This window comes from Candoia aspera, chromosome 3, assembly GCF_035149785.1.
Source record: "Candoia aspera isolate rCanAsp1 chromosome 3, rCanAsp1.hap2, whole genome shotgun sequence".
NCBI classification, from domain to species: domain Eukaryota; kingdom Metazoa; phylum Chordata; class Lepidosauria; order Squamata; family Boidae; genus Candoia; species Candoia aspera.
Window position 1 is genome coordinate 102,312,804 of NC_086155.1, and position 26,144 is coordinate 102,338,947.

The following is a 26,144-nucleotide window of genomic DNA, read 5'->3' on the forward strand; positions in this document are numbered from 1 at the left end:
TCAGTATCTTACACTGAATTCCTACATTTTATCTCTTTATCAACACTTCACAAGATCTGAATTACAATCCATTTCTCAGATTATTTTATTTTCTATACTTAGCATTTCTTTTAAAATGTATGTTTTTAATTGTATGTTTTATACAATTCTGCAGAAATTCCAAAAACCATTAAGGTTTTTTTCCCCAGCTTTGAGAAAAGCATTACCATCATCATCTTTCAACACAAAGAGTTTATTATGTCTTGAAAGTACATGGTTGTGGACAGGGGCATCCACTGGGGGGCGGGGGTGTCAAAAAAGCCAAGATGGTGGGTTTGACTGCGTGACCAAAGGCTCTTTTATGTATGTGACTCGTGTTAAAAAGGAGCAGGGCTTTGATCACACAACTGCATCTGTCCTCTTGATTTTTTTGACTCCCCACATTGTGGACACCCCTGGATGGGGACAATATCTATGGAAGCCTTAGAAGCTGCAGAGGTTTCAAAATACAAGTAATCAGGAAAGAAAAGTTCAAATGTATTTCATGGCAACTTGATACTTCTCTAACACTATTAGCAGCAGTAGCAGAATATAAGAAAAATTTGAGGACCACCATTTATCTGCTTAATTTGAATACTTCCCTATTCTTGAGGTTAAAAAATCTGGGTCACCTTGATGCAGGTCATTTATCTATTTATTTTGGCACACTGAACAACCACCTCAGTTATAATTGGTTGAGCTCAGAAAGCCATACTACATCAACAATATATCAATGAGAAATGCACTTTTCGTTTTACAGCAGTTAGGTTTGCCAACAATGAACAAAGAGAACAAACCAGTAGTAGTTTAGTGTGGTCTGGTTTTCAGATATCAACAGGAAAATTACCTCACTTTCTGCAACTCCCAAGACATTTTTATCACACACTAAGAGATAACATGAACAAAGACATCTGGTGTAAAGTTAAAAATATGCCTTGCTTCTGCATTGATACAGGATAGCCAAGACAGGAAGTACTACAACTTGCCAAGAGGAAAAAGGAAGAGAACTTATTGAAGATGCTTAAAATTGGCTACCACCATCACTGCCACTGATAGTAGGAGGTGGTGAAATAATTTGTCAGAGAGGTTTGGCTTCTTAAGACAAAATCAGATCATTTAAGAACAACCCCAAAACACACTTACGCAAACATTCGTTGGCACTCTCAGCTGTTGCTCTTCGCCAAGGCCGGTCATTGTAGAAAGGGAGGCATTTCTCACAGTCAACCCCAAAGGTATTGTGCTTGCAACTGCAAGAAAGCTTTCCATATTCATTCTTCACACACTCACTGGCGTGGCCATTGCATTTGCATCTATAAGGCAGAAACAGGCTTTAGGCTATACAGTTTGTCCTCCAGCAGTCCAGCCTTCCCACATAAGCAAAGACTGACTCATATCAAGAGGGATCTGAATGTTCCCCCTAGAAGGGAGGAGATCTTTCTGCAGTGCAAGCTTCTTGTTAAAAAGGAGCAAGAGGATAACCCTAGTTTTGTCAAAGGATCGCCCACACCAAGCCTTGGGCAAATAAAGACTGCAACTGCTTTTTAAAAAAATACCAAAGCTTTTTATATGAAACCATGCTTTTGACTTCTCCAATTAAAAAATTGTGAATTAATAAGGTGGCTGTCATAAAGTGTTTTTAAAAATTCCACTGCACTTGAGGAATCATGCTTTTTTACTTTTCCAAGCAAGAGTGTGCATTGAACACAGTCTTGACGCTGTCCCGTTGCCAAAGCTGGTCTACTGAAGTTCCTATCTGGATCCAAATTACCATACCTTTCCCCCTTTTACAACTGCAGCGGATTGCTTCCCAGCAAGCCAAGAGATAGACACTGACCAAGTTCACTTCCTGTTCTACTTTGGAGTACAAATTGCAACTACAATGGCCGTCTTCAGCCAAATTTGCTGACTTTTTGCACCTCACCCTTAAAAATAAGGGCTACCTGTTGAAGTTGGCTGCTCTTCAGAGATATACATTGACTAAATGTTTAAAATCTAGTCTCACATATATCTGCTTGACTACATCAATCTCCATTTTTGCTTACTGACCTCTGAATTATTTAAATGACATTTTAGAAATAGCTCAGGTACTTTACAAACTTAGTTGGTTTGCTCTGCCCCTAATTCTAGGAGTGAGCATTGTACAATTGTCATTTTATAGGCAAGGACAATGACATAATGAGAACCATGAATCATGAACTGCACTGAAAGCCAATACGAAATGCTGATTTTCTTGAATAAAGAACATATCTAGTTCCCTGGATGGCCCAGTCTATCATAGACTTTTCTGTATTAGGCACTGGGAAGGTTTAGTTCTGGGAACTAGTCTGAGCCTCAGAGTCATGGAATAACAAAGTATCAAGCTCTTGCCTCTGCATCCACGGATTCTGACCATGATAGAGATCTGACGGTCCAATCTGTAAGAACAGATCACACAGAGGTCAAAGACCAGAGAGGATGGGAAGAACACAAGGTTGCTTGGAAGAGCCCATTGAGAAAACAGGCTACTTAAGAAGTGGTCAACTGCTCCCACATATTCCACTTTCTGCAAACACTTGTGATCAATCCCTACTGTATTTGGTCAGGGGACTGAAGCTTCCAGAACCTGCATCTCTGCTTGAGAGCATTCACATTCTACAACAGCTCCTATGGCACTGGTTCTTGTTCTTTCTGTGCCTGACTACCTGGGAGACCTGATAGTTCCTTGCTGGTAAAGAATTTCCTGTGCCTTGAGCTCTGGATCCTTCAAGCATACTGGATCCCGACTAAGCCTTTGCCTATTCACTGTGAATAGAAACTGGAGAGCTACTTTCATGTAGTGGTTAAGGCATCAGGCTAGAAACCGGGAGAATGTGAGTTCTAGTCCTGCCTTAGGCACAAAGCCAGCTGGGTGACCTTGGGCCAGTCCTTCTCTCTCAGCCCTAGGAAGGAGGCAATGGCAAACCACTTCTGAAAAACGTTGCCAAGAAAACTGCGGGGACTTGTCCAGGCAGGCTCAGAGAATCAGACACGATTGAACAGATTAAAATAAAAATCACTGTGAACCACTGGGGAGGGGCAAGCACATAACTTTTTTGGAAGCGCAAACATGATCAGACTGTAAAGCAGCTTCAAAGTGAAGAAATACATATGTGTATTACTATCTTTAGGAGCAATGCACATATCTAAGACACGAGAATGCATGATGGACTGGGAAGCTCAACTTTTATCTCACCAATTGATGTGCCTCCCCCTCTCCCATCTGCATGAGAAGATAAGATATTGGCCTAGAAAGTTGTTGATATGAGAAATGTCCTTGGAAAAGCAGTAGGTAAGTTTTTATGGAAGACTTTCAGATTAAAAGCAGAGCCAGAAGGAAGGTAGAGAAGGAGCTGTAATTAATGGAAAATACCAGAGTGAAATAAGAAGAGCCATTTCTCCTATCTGACTGAATATTAGGGCAGATATTATATTTACAGTAAATCCAGTGAGTGTACTTTTTACCATAGTCAGCATCAAACAGTTAAGAGCAAGGCATTTACCTTAATAAGCATAATTATTAATAAGCTTAATAATAACCTGAGATGGAATTTAGTGTGAATAAAGTTAAAATACGCCTTATGGATACAGAAATAGTCCTCAGATCAGTTAAATATCAATAGAGGTTCAGTAACATTTTTGTTATATCACAAGTTTAAATGTACATACATTTTAAAAAGCCTGTCTCAGAGAGAGGCTGAAATAATGCCAAAGCCCTAAAACAGTGTTTTTCAACCTCAGCAACTTTAAGATGTGAGGACTTCAAGTCCCAGAATTCCCCACCCTGCATGAGATTGAGAAACACTGCCCTAAGCAAGCAATTATTTAAACCATTAGAAAGAGAATCACTTGGGATTTATTACTTACCGGCCACCCACAGCAAAGTCAGAAATTGCATAATAATAGGACTTGAGAACCTTGGGATCATTAAATACTTCATCTCCAAAGGTATTTAGGCGATTGAGGCTTACTCTGATATCTGTAGCCGTGACCCATTCCTACAAGAGAAAATGGAAGCCAAACCACATAATCTAGATCAATTATGACCAAGCAAACCACAGGAAAAGCTTAATAAACACAAATGCCTCTGCTTTCCAAATATGAAGAAACCAAGGTCATTTAAATCATTGTTTCTCAACCTTAGCAACTTCAAGAAGTGTAGACATCCACTTATCTTAAAGTTGCTGAGGTTGAGAAATGCTGATTTAAAGGAAGTGGGAGAAAAGAAAATTAAAAGCCACAAATATGCGGGGTGGGAGGGGGGGAGAAGAAGAGGAAGAAATTGAAAAGGAACTAAAATTTGGGTTAGAATGAGGCCAAAAAGGGCACTTAAGACGAAACAGAGAAAGAGAAAACTCTTTTTGAATACAGCTTAAAAACATTAGACTATTTTTTTTTAGTAAAAGATCCAATTAGAGACCCACCAAACAGTGTATGACATCACCTAGAGCCAAAGGTATTGGCATCTTTTCCCCAAAGAATCCCAATTTGCCATGAAATAAATTGAAACTGACATAAGTAAATGGCATCCACCATTCTTTATTCCACAGTCCCTAGAGCAGGCGCTTTGCTCTTGATGTACTGTATGACTTAACATACTTGAGTGAGTTTACTTAATAAGGAAAACAATGCAAAATTAAGCCCATAAACTAGTATACACAGTTTCTCAGCAGTTTTTCTAACTCACGACAGGACCCTTCAGTAAAAGAATAAAGAATTTAAATAAAGAAGAAGCAATCTCTTCTGACCAATGGTATAACTAACAAAAAACAGATATCCTTCCAGTCTTGCATCTTTTTTGTGTTTGTGTGTGATCATAAAAGCAAGCAATATCCATTTCTATTGTCCCCTTGCTGGTTTCCAAATCACTGGTGTATAATGGAGCATCTTTGATAACCAATGCATCTTCCAAAACAAAGCTAATACCATATATGAAATAATCTCTGTTCAAAAGAGAGTCACTAAAGCATGAGACATCATTCAAATGCATGTTGCATTGTGAGTACTGCATTTTCAACAATTATCCAGACCCATCAATTCCTTCATAAAAGTTGCATAAGTATCCAAGGCACTGTAAATACTGTTGTCGAATTAATCATAATTTTAAATCTGTAGAAGTATGACACACAGATGCTAGAATCCAGACTTCCAATGACATTCATGTTCTCAATATTCCAAGCATCCCTAAATCTAATTTAGTGCATTCTAATAATTGTTTATTAATAGCTATTTAGGAATATTTTGTAAAGAACATGATACATGTTCCCTGTACTACTATTACTACAAGGGGTTCTGAAACACTGTCAGCCAACACCCATTTTGGTTACTATATGTTTCTTCTTTTGTGTGTCTGTGTGTGTGTGTACAGAGAGAGAGAGAGAGAGAGAGAGAGAAGAGAGAGACTCCAACCTAAGTTGCTATTTTGAAACATCATGTACATGAATTAATTCATCAGAAATGCATGCTATGTGTGTGGGAAGAGACATGTCTACACATTTTAAGAAAAACTATTTTCAGTGAAGATTTGTGATATTATCTGGACTTTAAAGGATTAGCAGCAGAAACTTCCATTGGACTCTGTATATAACTAAGTGGAAACCCACTGAATATTTGGAATATTAAAACTTATTATCTTGAAAAGCTGACTTGCTATCAATTTTTAAAACATGATTTGTGACAGTATGCATATACCAAATCTTCTATGCCCAAAACCCAATTAATTTCACTTTTCACTTTCTGGGGAAAATCAAGCAAGAGACACTGAGTCCTGTTTCCACGAAATAAAAGGAAGATGAAATTATTAGTCTGCACAGTGTTAACTTCTACAGTTTTCAAGCTGGACATCAGGATGCATAGGACACAGCTCCTCTAACCTCCAGTTACTCACAAGTGATTGCCCAGCTCAGCAAACGGAATCTTCAAATTTTGGGTAGTGTAGTGTTTCCTGCGAGGGGACACGGTGGCACTGCGGGTTAAACCGCTGAGCTGCCGAGCTTGCCGATCGGAAGATCAGCGGTTCGAATCCGTGTGACGGGGTGAGCTCTCATTGCTAGTCCCAGCTCCTGCCAACCTAGCAGTTCGAAAACATGCCGATGTGAGTAGATTAATAGGTACCACTTCGGGGGGCAGGTAACAGGGTTCCGTTTAGTCATGCTGGCCACATGACCACGGAAGTGTCTACGGACAAACGCCGGCTCTTTGGCTTTGAAACGGAGATGAGCACTGCCCCCTAGAGTCGGACACAACTGGATTTCATGTCAAGGGAAACCTTTACCTTTACTAGTGTTTCCTACAGATGGTGTGTTGAATATCTGGATCCAGTTCCTTTCAGGTCTTGAGTAGCATTGGTGCAATGAAATGAGAGGGTTAACTTGCCACTGGGTGGTGGGGGGGTTGACCCCTTTAAGCTCACTGAGAGTAGCTTAAAGAAGTTCCTGCCTGTGAGTTTTCTGGCAACTACTAAGCTACTAACTAAATTAGAGAACAAAGAAAGGGAAAAGTAAAAATTAAAATTGTGATTTAGGGAGTCCTGATTGCACAAATTGTTGACTAAGCCAGCAGGCTTAATGCTTCCTGAACAAGGCAGGGCCAAAACTGAGAAAGAAGCTATCTCCTTCCACAGGAAGCATGACCACTACCTTTTCTAGCCCTGCCTCTGTAGCAAGTGAATCAGGATTGTACCCACTGGAGAATACCCTAGGAAAAAGAATAGGAAGGAATCATGAAGACTCATGCCAGGTTGACCAACCTATCAAGTTCAGTGTTTTATTTTGCTGTTATGAAGTCAAATCACCTCTTCTGTTCCTCAGTAAAGGAAATATAATCTTAAACTAAGTTCTCATCTAAAATGTTTTCCTTTCCCTCTCTTAATTATGAAGATATTGGATGATTATTGTGACATGTTTTTAATGATATTGTTACCAACCAGGTCACCAATATACATATCCCACATGCTTGAGCGAACAGGCATGAGAATCCATAATGACTTCAAGTGCAAGCGTGTACACTGGGGAGGACCAGCAGTCCCTCCTTTTGGCTACAGAGAACTAAAGCTTTGATCTTTTTGGAATCCTGGACTCCAGAAGGGGCAGGGAAGAGTTTTGCCAAAGCACAATGAGGAGGAGAGATTCTCCAGCCCCAATTCTTCTATTTAACAAACCTTGGTCTTCAGACAGAGAAAGAGAGGCCTGGGAGATATGAAAGGAAGCAGATCACCTGGAAGGGGAGAAAGTAGAAACAACACCTGGAAGAAGAGGTATTGCTGAAAGATGTAGGCAAGATGGAGTCTGGAAACAGCCACATGGTTTTGGTAAAGTAGTTTCCAGGAAATGCAGAGAGCTAAGCAATCCTAGAGCCAAAACAAACCACAGGAAGTACTAAGCTGCTTCCTTGGGACCACAGGTGTGAGAGGCTATCACCTGTGGCCAAGGAACTCTTCAGAAACAGAGCAATGTGTCCTCCTATGGAGGAGACAGGAACTCTAAGTGGAGAGAATGGTTATGGGAAGAGCAGAGCTAAGTGTGGTGAGAGAAAGCACTGAACTGTGACCAGAAAATCTCTAGAACTGTTTGTCAACCTTGGTGACTTTAAGATGTGTGGACTTCAACTATCAGACTCCCCAGCCAGCATGCTTATGCTACACACAAATATATATCTTTGAATCATTTCCCTCAATAAATAAATGAAGAAGTATAATGTTACTTACTCATTTGTTTAATTGGGTTCTCCTTACCTAGTTTTAGGACTTGTGTGGAGAACAGATCACATTTTAGGTCATATTTATGCAGATGACATATTGAAAGGGTACACAAACTTTTAAGCACCACTGTATGTGACCTTGCAGATCTCCCTCACAACTTGTCAGAGTTGACACAGCTGACAAAGCTCAACAATTACATTCCCGGTCATAAATGCTTTGCCATTCCATTCTTTGTGTACTGTTATTTTTTGTAAGCACATGAGTATGTAAAAGCAAACAGCTTAACTCAAGAGCAACCTTCCCCAGTGGGTGCCTCCACACATGGATGGGAATTACAGTTCATCTGCAAGGTGCAATGGTGGAGGCTGATACAGTGCTTCATTTAGTGGACATTTAACCAAGCTGGGATGGGTCTAGTTCCAATTGGAACCTCAGATCCTTATATGGTCTCTCTTGCTCCATCTTTGTCTAATTTTTGTCAGCTCCATGTCTCTTTATCTTAGGCAAAACAAGAAGTTATGTTTGCTTGAGGCAAGGATTGCCACATATAAGGGAGATCAAAAGAAAAGCATGGAAGCATGGTGCAAATAGCACCAATCACAGTCTAGACCAGCCTTTCTCAACCTTTTGACCCTGGAGGAACCCCTGAAATATTTTTCAGGCCTCCGGGAACTCCTGCACATTCAAGCTCAAATACAGGTCAGAAATTACAAAATTATTATATCTGTTTCATGTGTAGGCCTGTATATAGTGACCTCTCGTGGAACCACCCAGAGTCCCTCTTTTGGGGGGAGATGGCCGGTGGCAAAATTTGATAAATAAATAAACCCTAGGGCTCCACAGAACCCTGGTTGAGAAACTCTGGTCTACAATTACATTGGAGCCATCTCACTACCCTCATTATAACCATCAAGCTATACCCTTACAAACGTGCAGACATTGTGGAATTTAGCTCTATGCCACACCTTCCCTGCCCTCTGTTCCAAACCATCTGGAATGTTTCGCAAATCTGAATCCAAGAATTGGAGAAGGAGAAAATAAAAGTATTTAAATACATGGATAAGTACTGGGTTTGCTTTTCCAGCCAAATATACATGTAGAATGTCCAAAATACACTGTAAATACAAAGATCTGCATTGTGTCATTTTTATTCCCAGCATAGTCTCATTATCTTTGCCATGGTTCCTTCACCACCCAGTACAAGCTCAAGACACAGTTGTTCCAAAATGGATGTCCACCTTTAACATCTGCTCCTCTCAGAACTAAAAGCAACCACTGTTAGACTGTGCTTTCAGAAACACTGAACAATCACTACATTAACAGCATTCATGTTCACAGTACCTTAAACTCTTCCTGTTCATTTCATGTAGAATAGTTTTAAAATTGTGTTGACAATAACTTAAAAAGGAAGTTGATAGATCCCGCGAGACAAAACAAACATCACAACAATTCAGTGCAAAACTTTTTTCCCCTTAAAAGGAAAAGTCTGGTTTTCTCATTAGAGGTGTGAATCATTATAAATTTAACTAGCTAAAAATTGGCACTGGTTTTCTCCCCGCAAAAATGCTAGGATCTGGATTGTGGATCAGAGAAGCAACTAAATACTCTCCTGGTTTTACTCCTAGTCTTATTCTGAATTCAGTGTACACATAAACATATACATTCGCTGCCAAGAACAAGTAAAGAATTGCTACCTCCAGTCCAGACCGGTCTGTTCCTAATCCAAAATCCTTTGTTACATGCCAAAAGTTGCTTCACAGAAACTTCTGAAGCATCCTTTTTACTTTCTTGCCTACATGCATATATATGCCTTCTCCCCCATTGACACAATTAGCCTTTCCACTTTTTATACACATACACTCCCCCTACATGTACATAGGGAACTGCACACGAAGAGAAGATAGTTAATGCTTCTTCTCCCATCTTGCTTTCCTCCCTATGTATATCATCCTTTGCAACCATGTCAAGTGTCAAGTAGGTTTTGGGGAAAGGATTTATAGGGAGAGGATGGCAAGGAAGCATGACCCCTCTCCTTGCATTCCGTCAAGCATTCCCAATCTATGGAACAGCCATGACAGTAGACAAAATTGGGGAGAAAGTGAGTTTGCTGGTGGCACTGAAGGCCTCTTGATGTTATCCACTGGTTGACCGCATGTGAACTAAGCATGCCAAGAATCTTATATAGGGGTCACCCCAAAAACAATGACAGGTGTCAGGTTCCCTAGGGGAAAAAAAGAGTGATGATATTTTGGAGACATGGAAATTATGAAATGAAACATGTCAGTCTTAGTCTTTGATCCAATTCCAAGTTTTCTTACCTGTAAGACAGGACTGTTATCAAAGTTATAAGCACTGGGCCTTCCCTCCAGTGTTGAGAAGGCCACGTTGCCACCAGTGAGTGGTGAGATGTCACTGAACTCATCTGTACAAACAGCCTGCTGTTCATCTTCCCAACTTTTGACAAAACCTCGATTGGGTTTGTGATAGGTTTTCTCACAGGAGCCACTATAATATTGATATGGCACCCATGGACCATCTTCCCGAGTGCGCTTGTAGATGGCAAAACTCTCTGGACGGCTGGTATGGAACTTCAGGCGTACATAGGTGATATCAAAAGCCTTTCCTATACAGAAGGAAACAAAAAGGATATTGGCAATGCAGTCAAAGCTTTCATTTATTTTTGCTTGATTGTAATAGAGTGGTTTTTCTGTAAATTTTACTATTGTTAAATTGCATTTATGTTTCTATTATTCTGGAATGCTTATAGGTGAAGAAGCAATTTGGACATTTTAAAAACAAAGCAAGTAGGCAAGCACAGTTGTTGTAATACCTAGATAAGAACGGCTTTTTGCACTGCATTTTTCTGGCTTTTGGTGTGCCACAATATGCATGTGGCTAGGGAGAACCTGAGCTAGAAGTCCTTGTTCAAGCTTCATTTCATCCTTAAGCTCCCATGCTGCCCTAAAAACCTGACTAATCTGTCAGTTCTATGTCTGTATGTCCCGTGGGCTTGTTATTTATATATCTAAAGTAGGGCACTGTAAAAACTGCTAAGACTGTATTTGTGAAGCACTTTGATGAGTTGATATAAATGCCACATTCTTCCAGTTCCTTACCAGGGAAGAAAAAGAAGGTTCACACAAATGGAACTCCTGTACAAGTGAACTCAGTGCTGCTGACATTAGAAGAATGAGACCAGCTCTCCTGTAATGCACATCCTCCATAGGAGGTGATATACCCCCACTTGCACTTTCCATACAGTCCACAGATGATACCAGAAATGCTGAAGCTGAGCCAGAGAACTGGGGCAATCAGCCTCCTGGGGTTACAATTGGCATCTTAGTCACTTCCGCATTTCATGTCATTGTAGTGAAGGTATCTAGGAAATATTTTCAGCTGAGCTTAACTACCCTAGGAAGGAAAGAGCAAAGAGGAAGCTCCTTTGACATTACATCTTTGTGGATGATCAAATAAATAAGGGGTTTACAAGCCTTATTAAGTCATAAAATATGAGTATGTACCCTATTCCTTTCCCGTGGTGATGGAAAAAAAATCTCCATTGCCATCGTTCTGGATTCTTTCAGTTGCTGGCATATCTCCAAATATAGCTAATAAATGTCACATAAACTATCATGAGATTTTCTCTCTCCAAGGAATGTGCATCACTTTAAAAGTTATGCAATGTACTTCTGTCTTATCAAACGGTTTTTCCAATGTTCTCCTTCTGATAAACTTTTCTGCATATTGTGTAACAAAACCAGAAACACTAAAGATTGTCCAAGAGGTAACCTGGCATTCTTCAGCTGTTTGAGACTTAACAGCTCCTGTAATCATTGATCATTAGCAAAACTGACCGGTACAAATGAGAATTGCAGTCCAAAATATCTGCATTCCCTTCTTCTAATCTATGTTTTTGGGACAGCCTCGCAAGCCTGCAAAAATTACACTATTACCTCACAGAGCTTAAAACTTGTCTGAAGTTTCCACCAACTGTTTTTTAATTTAAAAAAATGTTCTTCCCGTGGTCAAATGGAGACAATTCTTACCTAACCTAAGAAGTCAGAAGAAAAGCTCTTTTTAAGCCTATTCCAGGACAAATGCTGACTTAATTAACTATCTTCACCCATGTGAACCAACAATGTTTTTCAGAGGAGTTGTTCTCAACTTTTTATATCTTAAGTGGCACCAGTCATTCTGTTAAATAACTTGGGTCCCATCACGACAGAAACAAAAAGCCTATCTTTCCCAGGATGTATATTTGCAAGTTTACAAATATTGTAAAATACAAAAACATTGTATTTACTGTTTCTAGTAAATTTTAAGGACATCAAGCTTCAGTGATTTAACCTGGGTCCCACCCAGACTACACTGATTACAGCAGCATTCCTCAAACCGGGTGCCCTTCAGATGTTAAGGCTACACGCAGAATTCCCCAGTTCACGTGACCACCACTGGGAATTTTGGAAATCAAAAGTCCATGCATCAGGAGGATGCTATGATTTGGAAAAACTCATGCAGGATATATTCCACGTTCTTATTTGGCTATTGGGAATGTTCTGTTCAGAAACCATTTAATGCACAGAACATCCAGCCTTGGGTGATCCACGTTCAGAGTGAGATTTGTTTTTCACCCAGATCAATATCTGGACACATACTGAATATATGTCTGTTCCTGGTGATGATTCACAGGAGGAAAAAAAAACAGCCAAAAGCATAATTGCTGCAGCAATAGGAAGGTAAGTTACTGGAAATACTGGGGAGGGGACTGGCTTGGATATGCCGTACCTTGGCAGGAGCAGCTAAGAGGAGGAAGGAAAGGGAAAAGAAGAAATTGGGAGGATTCGTGGGTAGGCCACTGCACAGGCAATGCAGGGGCCATGCAGAGGAGGGAGAGAGAAGTGAATGATGCACACGAGCCTTGCCAGATCTTCCTGGTTTTTTCCCTGCCCAAACCTGCAACAATCTAAACATTCTTGAATTTCCATTCTATTGAATCATGGTCACCCCTAAACAGTTCAAAAGAAACTGTGAACCACTCTGTTTTGAGCCCAAACCAAACCCCATTTCACACTTCATGCCCCCTAGTAACTCTATGTTCATGGAAAGTACTGTAGGAAGGGAGAAGCTGAGAAGAGTTGTCTCTTAATAAATTTTGTGCGGATATTCCGAGAGTTTCTTCAGCAAGCAGACCAGTAGGAGATAACAGTTCTACCTATTCAAGAGCCATACTGAATTTGCAACACATTGGAATAGAATTCTCAAAATCTTGAGGTCTGTTCTCAACTATAAGAAATATACAGTGCAGAAGGAAGGGATAGGATTTGGATAACAGCAAGGATGAGAAGGAACCCAGCATTCATTCAGCAGACAGCACCAGTGGAACTAACTCCACAAAAGTCCACTGACCTGGCATAACGATTTTTACAGCTTTAGGATCTATGCACAAGAGTACCCCCCGCAAAAAAAGAAGGAAGTCAACGAAAAAACCACACACACACACCCTTTTCCGAACTGCAAATGAAACAAGCGTTCCTAAGCTTCGCTATTCAAGAACACTGGTGCTTCTGTTAAAGAAAGACTTTCAGAAATGTTCAGCAATGACTTGACAGCCTTCCACTACAGAGTAGCAAGAAAGGCCAGTGCTTATTGTTTTCAAGCTCTGCCATGATGGAAGCTCAGCTGGGCTGCCATTCCTCAGCCTGGATGAACAACTAGGAAACCTTTTTAAGCAATCAAGACAAAAGAAGTCTGAGCTATTCACAATGCAGCAGGCCATCCACTACAGCGTGGGCTCTCTTGCTGCTGAAGCCTAGGGACGTGAGGAAAAATGAACTTGTAAAGCAGTTGGGAAGAACTGGAGAAGTGCCCCGGGGGTGCCAGAAATGTTTAACAAGAATTACAACAGTGGGAAGGGCTATAAAAATGCTTCAGAAAAAACACCTTCCATCTCAACATTTCTTGGCTATGAGAAAGCTTCCCATAACAAGGTATACAGCTGCACACCAGCTGTTACTACTTCACCTAATCAGGCAGGGCAGTATGCATGCATGCGTGTGTGTGCGCACATACACATATCCAGTCAATGGGTTCTGCAGTCAGTCAACCCCCACCCCCAAGAAAAAGAGAGAATGCCCTTCGCCTCAAACGGTAGTGGCATTGTTTTTCTATATGTGCTGTCCAAATATAAGAGAACTCCGCTGCTTCTAGCAAAGCAGTCATCTCAAGCTGCATGGATTTCTTAGCTTTTGAAAAATCAGAGTTACCAATCATGCCTTTTATCAGTGCACAAACGATCAAATTGGGATGGACCGCTAAGTCCAACTCCCTACACAGAGCAGGAACCCAAATTAAAGAATTTCTGAGAGATAACCGCTTCAGCCATCGTCTAATACATCCAACGCAATGGAGCCATCGCTCCTCTGGCGTAGATGTTTGCACTTGGTATGGAGTGATTATTTGTGCACTGTAATATAACCACACAAGCTCTACCTCTTCATATTTGCATGGTGATGTTGCAACAAGTACATAACAACTAGAATATCGTGACACACATATTGCGTCACCTCTTGTGGGCACCTAAGCTCCCTGATATTAACAAGATTTTTTTCCTAAAAGGGTTTTTAGCAAAACAAAGTCCCCTGGTTCCTTAAAAAACAACTGCCATAGCAAGTGTTCAGATGCAAAACCCTAATTCACTGGAGAAGTGTTCTGCAGGCAGTGTGGTACAGCGTTCCCTGGCATGATTGGAGATCCACGCAAAGAAGGCCAACCATCTGGAAGGCAGTTCCCAGAATTCCCTGCCAGCATTGCCCAGTTCCCCAACATACAGGGCTGTAATCGGGAAAGGGGGGGAATGCTGCAGTTTTTTCACTTGTGACTGTATCGACATATATTTCGAGTTCATACCAGGACCTTGTAGCAGGATGTAATAATTAGCACAAACTTCACTAATTCGTTCACAATGTTCTTATCTTCTTGATATTTTACCAGTAACACAATATGTAGAAGCCAATCTCACGCAAATCTTTCTTTTCCTGCCAGTACGTGGCAGCAAATAAGCTGTCATTTCAATTACAATGACGCAATCACCAGGGTATGCATACAAATTATTTTCATGCGCTAGATTTTGTTTTGTTTTGTTTACAAAGGTACACACGTTTGAGCCCAACGATGACTATGTAAGCAACTTGATGAAGTGCTCTAGTGTCCTCTTACCAAAAGAGCAGCATAACCGCAGTAGTAGTTCATGACTGCACAATGGTTATGCAATGCAGTACTATCTGCATTGAGATGATGGTGGTTGTAACAATAAAACTGTTATGATTTAAATCCAGTTGGTATCAGTGGAAAGTAACAGCAAACCACTTAGTCCAAATGAACTTCTCTGTAGAATATGTTCCGCAATGTGTAGGAAATATGAGTTTCATTCTCCTGCTAGAATACTAAATCTTTTTTTTTTTTTTTTTGGTGCCTTTGAGTCAGTCTTGACTCCTGGTGAGTGCTTGGACAAATCCCTGCAGTTTTCTTGGCAAGATTTTGGAAGTGGTTTGCCACACTGCCTCCTTCCTAGGGCTGAGAGTGTGTGACTGGCCCAAGATCACCTAGTTGCCTTTATGCCTAAAGTGGGACTAGAACTCACAGGCTCCCAGTTTCTAGCCTGATGCTTTACCATTACACCAAACTGGCTCTCTACTAAAACTTAGGAAGACAGAAAACTGTGGTCTAAGATTTACCACCAGCAAAGTATCATCAAATCAAACATCTAATTCTTTATTTTTATTTCCTTCATTTTTACGCTGCCAATTTCTGAACAGTCACATCATAGAATTAAACAACATGCACAAACATTAACAACCATTTATATAAAAAATAACAAAATCAGAAATGTAAAAATCAGAAAATTGAAAAGGCATGCATTCACAAACCCCATCTTCAAACACAACGTATCTTCCTCCTCCTGTGCTAGATGGAACAGATCGGTCTTGATACCTTTTTGATAGCCTAGGAGGAACAGAGATAACAGAACCTCCACAGGGAGGGAGTTCCAAATTTGGGGGCAGCTATCGAAAAAGGTCCATATTTAGAGTATAGGACTTGGTGCAGCTATAAGTTAGTTTAGTGTACAAGCCAACACTTCCCAGATCAGCCTTCCCCAATGCGTGCCCTTCAGAAGTTCTCATCATCTCTAGATAGCACTGCTGTCCTTTCAACACAAACTAATGGAATAATAGCCCGGATAGCAAAAAACCCATTCAACCATAACACGGGTAGGTCCAAAATGAGTACTTTGTACACAAATATACATGTACTAGCTAGAGGAAACAAAGTCTGAAAGCAAAAATTTCCAACTTTTGATCTGAAAAATAAGTCAAAATGATAAAACATTTTGAAAAGTAGGAGTGATGCCAACTGAATTGAACAGAATTCACAACAAGTTACTAAAATGTTATTAATTAGGAATCCAGAAGTCTAAACATTTATAGAAGATTTTCCTGCCTCTTTCTCCAGTGGCAGCCTCAGGCTGCAGCTAAAAACCTGTCCCCAAATACTGGCTGGCCTCCAGAGCAATAAAACATCAGAATCCAAAAACAAACGAACAAACAATAAGAAACCCACTGGAAGTTGCAATTAGGAGAGAAAAAGATTCAGATTAATATTACTTTATCAATATTAAAGTAGTATTTATAATCCTTTATTACTTCTCCTCTCTTGTTATAATCAGGATTAAGTTGATGCCCCTTAAGCAAAGAAAAGTGAGAGAAATGTGAATTTTGATAGACAGGCATAGGGAGAGAATTCAGTCTTTGTTTTATACAAAGCAGCAGAACTATAGGAGAGATTGATGAAATGAGATCTAGCCTTTCTTCTCTGCCACACCTTTGTGTCTATAACTGCCTCACTGAATGCTACTGTATTTTTCTCATTTTTCCCAATCCCTCTTCAAATGTTACTTTTTCCATGAAGCTCTGGCAAAGTGATTTTGGACCCATTTCTTACTGCTATGAGTAAGTGTAACTAAAAAAAATAAAATATTATTCCTGGCTTCACCCCTTCCTCCACTTTCTCTGTTATATCCCCTTCATGATTTCTACACTGTAAATTCCTTGGAACAAGAACACCTTCTTATTTTTAAAATACAGTACTTATGATTGATGTTACCAAAATAATCTTAATACCCACCATACTTACTTCATTCTGCAAAACTATTGATCATAATATGAAATTTACAGAGGTTTTCCATGAATAAAAGCAAAGCACAGAAGGATTTGCAAAGTATCTTAAAAATTACCCTGACATATTATTATTCTTTTGCATGTCAACCATGAAAGTTGGGTAACATGAAAGATCCTAACTATGCTGGGCTGCTGAAGGACTGCAGGAAAGGACATTCAAAAAATGTTTTTTTTTCCCTATATGCACAACAGGACCTTGGGAAAAAGTGGAAGAAATTAACGATGCTAGAATGCTTTGAAGTCTGTTCTTCAGCAATCACTGGTGAGAAGAGCATGCTTTTTACTCCCACCCAAATCTCTCACACTTTAAGTAAGGAGGGAAGACAAAACAGGAACAGGCAAATAAATACAAGACAGGCAAAATACAAGATTTTTGTCCCTTTAAGACAGCTGGCTATAGAAAATACACCTTTCCTTATAGACCTCATTCTGAAATCATGTGCATTCATTAAACATTTCTGTTCCTTTGGCACACAATAGAGATAGTCCTGGATATAAGCGCGTGCATCTAAAAATTGACTGGCTATTATTAATTGGCTATCACTCCAGATTGGCTTGGAATTCTGCAAGTTGCATTGCAAAGTATCCAGGAGCATAAAACCAGGGAAAGCTTTTACCCAAATAACTGATCCTTCAGTGAAATTAATTCCTGTTCAGTGTTCTAAAATTAATTACTTCTATACCTAAGTGCCAAAGCAAGCTATTTCATTTTGATCCACTACATGGTCTCCATTGTCAAGTAAAATCTAAGATTAACTAAATTAATACAACCAGTAGGAGAAAAGGTTCACCTGCCAGTTTCTAACAGGTCTTCTAGGATGATGTGCCTTGTATTTTTTTTAAAGTAAGTCAGGAAACCAGAGCCAACCCACTTACAGATTTGCGGAGTAAGAAAAGAAGCTGAAACCACAATAATGTTATGCACAAAACGAAAAATTAGTGCCAAAAACAAATTAATAAAAAGTATTGATTTCAGCCAAGTTGTTGTGAAATAGATTTAATTTCTAAAGTATGATAAATCTATGACAAATAGCAAAGGGTTATACATTAACATTATGATGGCTTGGGACGGGGTTACTTATGGGACCGTCTCTCCCCAATTGTTCTCCCTGGTCCGACAGGAGGGGCATGCGCCAGGTGCCATCAGCTAAGGAATGTCGCTGGTGGGGCCCAAGAAGAGAGCCTTCTTTGCCTTGGCACCTGCCCCTTGGAACAACTGCCTCTTGAGATTAGTTTAGCCCTTGCTCTGCTAGCCTTTCACAAGGCCCTGAAAACTTGGCTTTGTGCCCAGGCCTGCAGCCCTGGGTGTGTGATAGAGCCCATCTCTTAGCTTTGTTGATGGTTGCTTTATGATGCTCAGCTGCAATCTATTTTTACTTTTATATTACTGTATGTATTTTATCTATTTTATTTTAAGCCACCTAGAGTTGCATAAGTGAGATGGGCGGTTATATAAATCAAATAAAAAAACAAATTTCTTGGAAAATAACGCACAGATGGTGAAACTGAAAGGAGGCAAGATTCACATAAAGGTTTGTTTTTAATATAAAATCATTCCACTATCAATGATTTAGCCTAGAAATACTGCTTCTGTCTGGAAAGACTAGCTTGACATTTGTCATCCATGCTTTGCCATGCATGCTTGACAGTTAGTTATGCAAAGGGAGAATGCCACTGAAGAATGTAACTTTGGGGCCAGGCTAACTTCCTGCCTCTTTATCTGTGGGTACAGAATGTTGCTGGCAGCGAGAACGTGACTGAAATGTCCCACTATAATACAAGTGGTTGGCAAATGCGAAACATCAATCAGCACCTATCCTTTTTCATTACATACAAATTTTCAACAAGAAATTGGTTACATGGAATCAGCAAAACTGGAAACATGGGAATGAGGTCTGGAGAGATGTTGGCATCTTATGCTAATTGGCAAACTGATTATTATTGGGCTTTACAAGGCTATTGTAAAAACATTCTATTTGATATAGGAATAGATGCTTTCCAAGGGAGACTTCAGTCCCTGTTCATCAACCAGAGCATTAGGGAACAAAACAGATGGGGAAACCAAGATGTATCAGATAGGGTTGATTCTAGGGATGTGTAAAACTTTCTGATTCAGGGATGAAATATTCCAGAGAATGCCAAAACATTCTGTTTCTTCTAAAGTTCATGCCATTTCAGGGATGTTCAACAGTTTCCTGAAATAAATACCCCAAATAGGAACTGGTTTGAGTTGTCCCAGACACAGGGTTCCAGATGAAAAAGGCCTGTTTAGGGATCAGACTACCCCTGGAACACCTTGAACCATTTTGGGTTCAGAGGATTTACTTTAAAAACCACTGAAGAGTCCCCAAAATGGCATGGTCTGGAAGAGAATGGTCAGAATGGTTGCTAGGGAGCTTGTTTTGGTCCAATCATCACAATCCTGAGAATGGAGGGATAGTGGGGAAAGCAGTCTATTAAGAGTTCTTGTCTCCAAAATTGAGTCTCAAGTCTGAGGAGACTCAGACAAGGGTATATGGTCCAAATCCAGCAGCAGTCTTTCTGGCTGAATCAAAGATGGAGTAATTGCTACAGTGATGCATCTGCAATTACAGATATTGGGGGGTGGGGGGGTCATAGGAACACCTTTGTGTCTCTTTTTCTTCTGATTGGGACTATGGCAGATGTTTTAGAAGGTTGCTTAAGTAATTTCCCTGGTGCCAATGGTAAAATGGTGGGGTCCTGAGGATTTCAGGCAGGAGATGAGGATCTGAAATGTGCTTGAGACAATATAAAAAAGGCCCCGGCAACTTTTATGACACAGCAGGAACTTTGGGTGAAGATAAAGACGTTACTGTAGCCTCAGAATCTACCGCTCTAAAAACTTACTCCAAATAGTGGCCCGCAAATGAGAGGAGCATTTGTATCAAACATGTTTCATAAATGCCTGGCAACACTCAAGAGAGTCTACTGTGTGGCCTTCCCCATAGCACAAGAGATAAAAGTTGTGTCCATCTGAGGAGAGAAATTTGTTACTGCAGTGCTGGTGTTTACAGAATGGTGCCGTCAAAGCCAGAAGGGTGCATGAATTGGACAATGGTAACCTGCCCCCTAACTTCCCTCATGCAGCAAACAGGCAATAAGGAAAGTACGTTAAATAGAACAAAGCTGAGAAAAGTAAGATTTCCAGAATAATAGACAGGTTCTGAGAACTAACATGCTCTCACTGTGATGGCTGAAAACAAACTGAAAGGATTCAGCAGAAGCTGTGCCTAGTCATAGATGCAGGGCAACTACCAAAAAGTCCACAAGTTCTAGAAGATTCCGAATGGACTTTGAGCAGGTGCATGGACATAAGTGTGAACCTCCAAAGAACACAATGAAGGTCCTACAAGCAGAATTGCACAGTATTTCAGCAAATATGTCAAGGGTGTGTGTATGTGTGTGAGAGAGAAAAGATCTATATAAGCACTGTATACATGCACATATGTTTTTCTTTATACATGCACATATGTTTAATTTTTCCTATTACACAATTACAGCTTCCAAAGATTTGAATGCTTAATAGCTTATAGATTAGAGAACTGGACATATCAAGTGCTACTTGATTAAATACTTCAGCTCACATTGTACCTTATGTATACTGTACTGCAGTAGACAATTCAGTTCAGTGGACCACAGAAGCAAAGAGCAAAATCTGAATTTTGAATTCTTTGCCAAACAGAAAGACCATTGCTTGGCAAATCAGTGTGGACAGTGCTCTTACGTTTTAGGTAAAATTATGTTAATATTATGTTAAAACTATAAAAATTACATACATTATTAAATTTGGCTTTAAGAGAACCCCCTTCCCACAGTTGGTTCATAACTTTAAGACTTTACTACTATGTATTAAAAAATGAAGTGGGAAAAGAGTATTGATTGTAGCTTAAGGAATTATACCAGAAACATGACTGAAATCCAAAGGTACAGGATCCTAAAAATAATCTTCATTTCATTTGATTTCAAACCACTTCTGCCATGTATAAATCTAAACTTCATTCTTATTAACTCAAAACTGTTTTGTTTCCCTTCTTTGTGGCAAACCCTGCTAATGAAAGGGCTTGACCACTCAAACAGCACTTCAGCATGGATTCCTCAATCTAATCTGCTACCCATCTTCTACAATCCACAATTCAAAGAGATTAGTGGGTCCTAATGGAAGTTGCTATCCACTGCATTCCAGAATCCCTCTGATTGAGTTTTTCACACATGCTGGACACAGTCAAAATCCCACTTTGATTCAGCCCCTTTAACCACTGGCTAATATTCTTTCAAGAGAAATCTCTCACTTTTCTTTGGCCTCAGTGCTAAAGATTTTAACCAAAAAGTCATGGGGAAGTAAACCTGGACCTGACTCAGTGCATTTAAAACAGAAAACAAAAAGCCCCTCAATCACTCCAGCATGTGAAAGCCTTTACACCAACTGACTATTGGGCCAATCCCAATTTTCGCCTTTATTCAGATGCCAAAAATATTAAGGCTGGGTAAAGGATGGGCTTTCTGCTAAAAATGAAAATACTTCTTTCTGAAGCAAAAGGGATGGGCTTCATCCAACATGAGAATCCTGTGCTGTTTGTGCTGTAGTTTATATTTAAAAGTTATTTAACTCTTCCAGTTAGTATCTTGCATATTTTCACAAATATACACACACTGAATAGTAGAAGTAGCACTTCAAATATTTTCCACAGAGAGAACATTCATGAGACTATATAGTGATTGCAAAAAAAAAGAAAAAGAAAAAGTACACCAAAACAGTCTAGCTACCACATTCTCCACTTCAACCTATGACCTACAATACAGGTAGTCCTCGTTCAGCAACCACAATTGGGACCAGCAAATTGCTTGTTAAGTGAAGTGGTCACTAAGTGAAACTACGACTGTGCTTACGATCTTACTTCAGCTTTCCTTTATTATACAGACCTGTGAAGGTCATAAATACGATTGGTTGTAAAATTACTTTTTCATCACTGTAGGAACTGTGAACAGTCACAATACGAAATAGTCCCTAAACAAGGACTTCCTGTAGTTACCCTGATGAAGGCAGAGCAGCTTTCCAAAGCCTTCCCAACCAAATACTTAGAAGAGAGGACATAATATCTGCTATCACTATACTGGGAGAAAGTGCACTTCTCCTCCCATCTGCCAAGAGACTCCAATAAATATATGCACATCGTTCATGCTTTCCTAGTTGTCTAACTGAAGGGTCTTCAAGAATGCACCCAACTTATAAAACCACAGAGAAAGTGCATTAGTTTTGCAATATGGAGCTTCAGAGTCTTGTCAGTTTTTGTTTTGTTTTTTTACAAAAGAGACTATGGGTAACCACGCTGAAGACCAAGACCAGAAAAAGGAGTACACTAGTCTAGACCTATGATACTGGGCTAGATACAGACTCTGTTGTAATCAGTGATACTCACCCCACTGTACCTCATGTTCCACGGTCAATGGCAAGAGATGGATCAACCAGATCACAGGCAGCCACTGGATGAAATCGGGTCCATTTAGAAAGGGAAGAGGAAGGCACAATCGCTATAATCATATAATTTGGGGAGAGTTTTGGGGTTACGACTCTGAGATTTTCAGAATAGGTCTCTGACTAAATTAGTTACAGACCAAGGCAAAATTGCTTTGGATATATAAGCTCAGAACAGGAGCAGCCAATATTTGTATTCTGATAAACGATTTTGTTCTCCAGATAGCAATTTCTCCACACCATCTTTGCCATCAACAGTAGTCAGGCTTTACAGCAGGGATGGTCAATGTGGGGCCCTAGAGATGCTGTTGGAACTCCAGCTTCCATCAGTTCTAGCCAATATGGTAAACAGTGAAGGCAACAAAATATGGGGAGCCCCATGCTGCCCACCCTTTTCCTATAAAGAAATCGACATTTCATTCCCCAATGGTGGAAGAAATGCAGTTGGAACTATGCAGGCAATTATATTAAAGATCAGAGGTGAGAAATTCAACCCATTCTAAATCCTGGGTAGGACCAACTGCTACCTTGCTCCTTGTTTCCTAGAGCTGCCTCCTGCACACTTGGACATTGTACCTGTATTTCTTCTCCCCTTCCTTTAACATTGGTTTGTTCCTCCAGAGGTTGGTCACAAAAAGTAGGTAACTTATTGTTAGATCTCTGGGTGATTTGCCAGATAGGCAAGTTTCAGACTCCCAACTGTTTAATACAATGATAGCTATTTTGGATTACAATTCCCACTAACTCTTGGCATTTGGTATGCTAAAAGGAGCTGACAGGTTTGAAGCCCTAAAACATCTAGCGGGCAAACCTATGGTTTCAGAGCAACAAAAAAGCTTTTTCCCACCCCAGCCCAATTAAGTTGTTGAAGTAGTAAATGTTAAAAAAAACAAAACAGCCGGAACTGGAAAGACCAGTACACTCCTTCGACAGAAGGTAACTTCCTGGAATGCACAAACATTCAAAGGCATCCTATGCCTTAATTCTACATGACGCATGCCTACTCGCCAAACCACTATTTTTCCTACAACCAGTTAGTAGGCTGAAACCACTTCAGTTAAAAACAGAAGTGAATCAAAGAAACCTTTAAAAAAACTGCCATCCCAGCCAATGTCTGCCTGTAACCCACTATGCTTAACTGAACTCCCCTGAGTGTATTTGGCAGAAAAAGTACTATATACATGCCATGAAAAACTGCTAAGCTTGGATATAACATTACAGAGCGGGCTCACTCAATGCTTTAAAATCTTTGAAAGCTATTCATTCTCTCCTGGCAACTGCTGGACAGGTCCCGGCAGTTTTCTTTGCAAGAGTTCAGAAGGGGTTTGCCTTTGCCTCCTTCCCAGGGCTGAGAGAGAGTGACTGGCCCAAGGTCACCCAATTGGCTTTATGTCCAAGGTAGAACTGGAACTCATGGTCTCCCGGTTTCTAGCCTGATGCCTTAACCATTACACCAAAATGGCTTAGAACTAAATCTCACTGGCATCTGTTTTTATCATGTTTCACAAGTCAAACTGGGATCAGATAAAATCACTACAAGAGCTAGATATGGCCTATGGAAGTTCTGGAAAATCTCCATTTCAAGTTTTTTTCATCCTTACTCTTATTAGCTGGAGCTGCTGAGAGCAGTGTTTAGAAGGGGACAGGTTTCTCCTTCTTGGCCTATGAATCAATACTTGAGCGCTAACTTCCCTAATTTCCTAAAAAACAACTGTCTCACAAAAGGAACGCCAGTGACTCCTTGGATGACTGGAAGTTGTACAGAGTTTGGGGCAATGTGAGTTCCAGTGATAAAAAGCACTTACACTTCGGACATGAGAAGTTAGCCATGGTAAGGGCATATATGGTTACACAGTGAATACAATCAGGGAAAACACAGGTCATCACTTCCTGACTGAAAGTGCAAAGGCTGTATTGAACCAGGCACTGAAGAAAGCACTGCTGATCTAGAGACCTTTAATGCAGAACGACCTTGTGATTCCAGCTTGTCTTTACCTGTTTTTCCATTAAGCTGATTTTCTAAAATAATAATAATGAAGACCCAAAGGCTGATAGACAGAAATGACTTGCAGAGGGGAGAGAAGTTTCAAGCCAGATTCATGCCTTTACATAAACACTAAAGGAAGGGCTGTAGCCTTGGAATCTATTAATACAGAGAAAGGAAAAAGTAAGTAAAGATGCCATGTTAAGTGAAGAAAGGAAGAAAGCCCCTCTCGTGTCTTCAAAGCACAAAAGCTCTCTTGTTGTCTTGCTCTTCAGAACGGATGGATAATTTATATCACAAACCAGCCCTGCCAGCTGGCATGCCTACTACAAATGACAGATTGTGAGGATTGCCTTCATAAGATAAGCCTGAGCTGAAATTCTCCTAGTCTTATGTTCTTCTCTCCGTAGCTTGAACTTTTGGCAGCTTTTCCCAGCATCCAGCACAAATACTTAATAACACTGCTAATCTGACTCTGGGGCCAAAAGAACATCTAAAGAAGTTCAGGAAAACATGTATGTGTGTGGGGAGAAAATGCTACTTGATCAAGAAAACAGCCATGGGGGCACTTGTTGCTCTTAAGCTGCACTGCCACAACCAACAATAAAAATCTGAGAAAGCCACAGATTCTCCCTTGTCAACAGATACCAAAAAATCAGCCATATAATTTTCACTACCTATGTTGCCCTTGCAATCCCTTGTTCTGATTATCACTAGTACTAAGAACTAGTTTGAACTGCAGCCCAATTTTTGTTTGTAAAAAAACTGGATGACCTGAGCACACTTGATCCCTAAAATAATCATTCCAACTTCCATTCAGACTCACAAATCCATGCTCCAAAATTTTACCTCCCTGCCCTTTGAGACAGAAACTCATCTTCAACAAGGAAAACAGTCTCACAGTATATTTCCACATGTCAAAATGGTGCATGATAACAAGTGAACACACAATCCTAATTTAGAATACAGCAGCCAGAAAGCTGGATTTTTCCCCTCCAAAATTGAATAAAGGTTTCTCAATCAACCACCAAAAACCTGATTTTCCTTAACTGCTAACTCTTTCAAAGTACAGAGTGAAACATAAGAAGTTTGGCATTCAGCTTTAACACAGGACTATGACTACACATGGGGTTCTTCAGTTCCATTTGGTGCTTTGAGATTAAACACAATGGAATAATTTTATCTGTGCAAAGCATGGAACACTTTTAACATGGTTATTGTCACCAATCAGTGCAATGGCTCCCAGCTGAGACCAACATATGCTGTCATGCTGCATCTTCTTATGCAAGTGCCAGTAAACCAATTTAAACACAGCCTGAGGAAGGTAATTTTCTGATAAATCTATACATGAAATATCAATTTCAATTAGACCCCAGAAGGCCTAACTAAAAACACAACTTACATGTTAGTATGTTGATCATGCCAAGTAAGTGAGGATGATTTGAAAAAGACAAGCAGGAGGCAAACAGGAGGTCCTAAAACTCTTTTACTCTGATTTTTTTTCTAATCTCAGAACCAAAATGGGGAAAATAATAGTGGGGAAGGCAGTTTGGCAGGGAGCAAGCATGGGCAGGAAAAAGGTTTAAATCCTTTTTCACTTTTTCACATGAAATCAGACTTCTCTTTACCCCACATCCTTTTGGCATACTGGGAAAACATACATTTACCACAAAGACCCAATGTGATTTCCACACATCCATT

At 40.0% G+C, this 26,144-nt stretch overlaps 1 protein-coding gene across 1 annotated transcript in view; it reads right to left on the reverse strand.

Moving 5' to 3' along the window:
- Positions 1-26,144, reverse strand: part of LAMC1 (laminin subunit gamma 1) — a 126,977-nt gene that overhangs the window by 51,981 nt on the left and 48,852 nt on the right. Inside the window, exons 2-4 of the mRNA XM_063298447.1 lie at positions 10,051-10,355; positions 3,901-4,031; positions 1,162-1,328 (exon numbers count right to left, since the gene is read on the reverse strand). Of these exons, the coding sequence (XP_063154517.1) occupies positions 1,162-1,328; positions 3,901-4,031; positions 10,051-10,355 (603 nt within the window). The remainder of the gene's footprint in view (positions 1-1,161; positions 1,329-3,900; positions 4,032-10,050; positions 10,356-26,144) is intronic.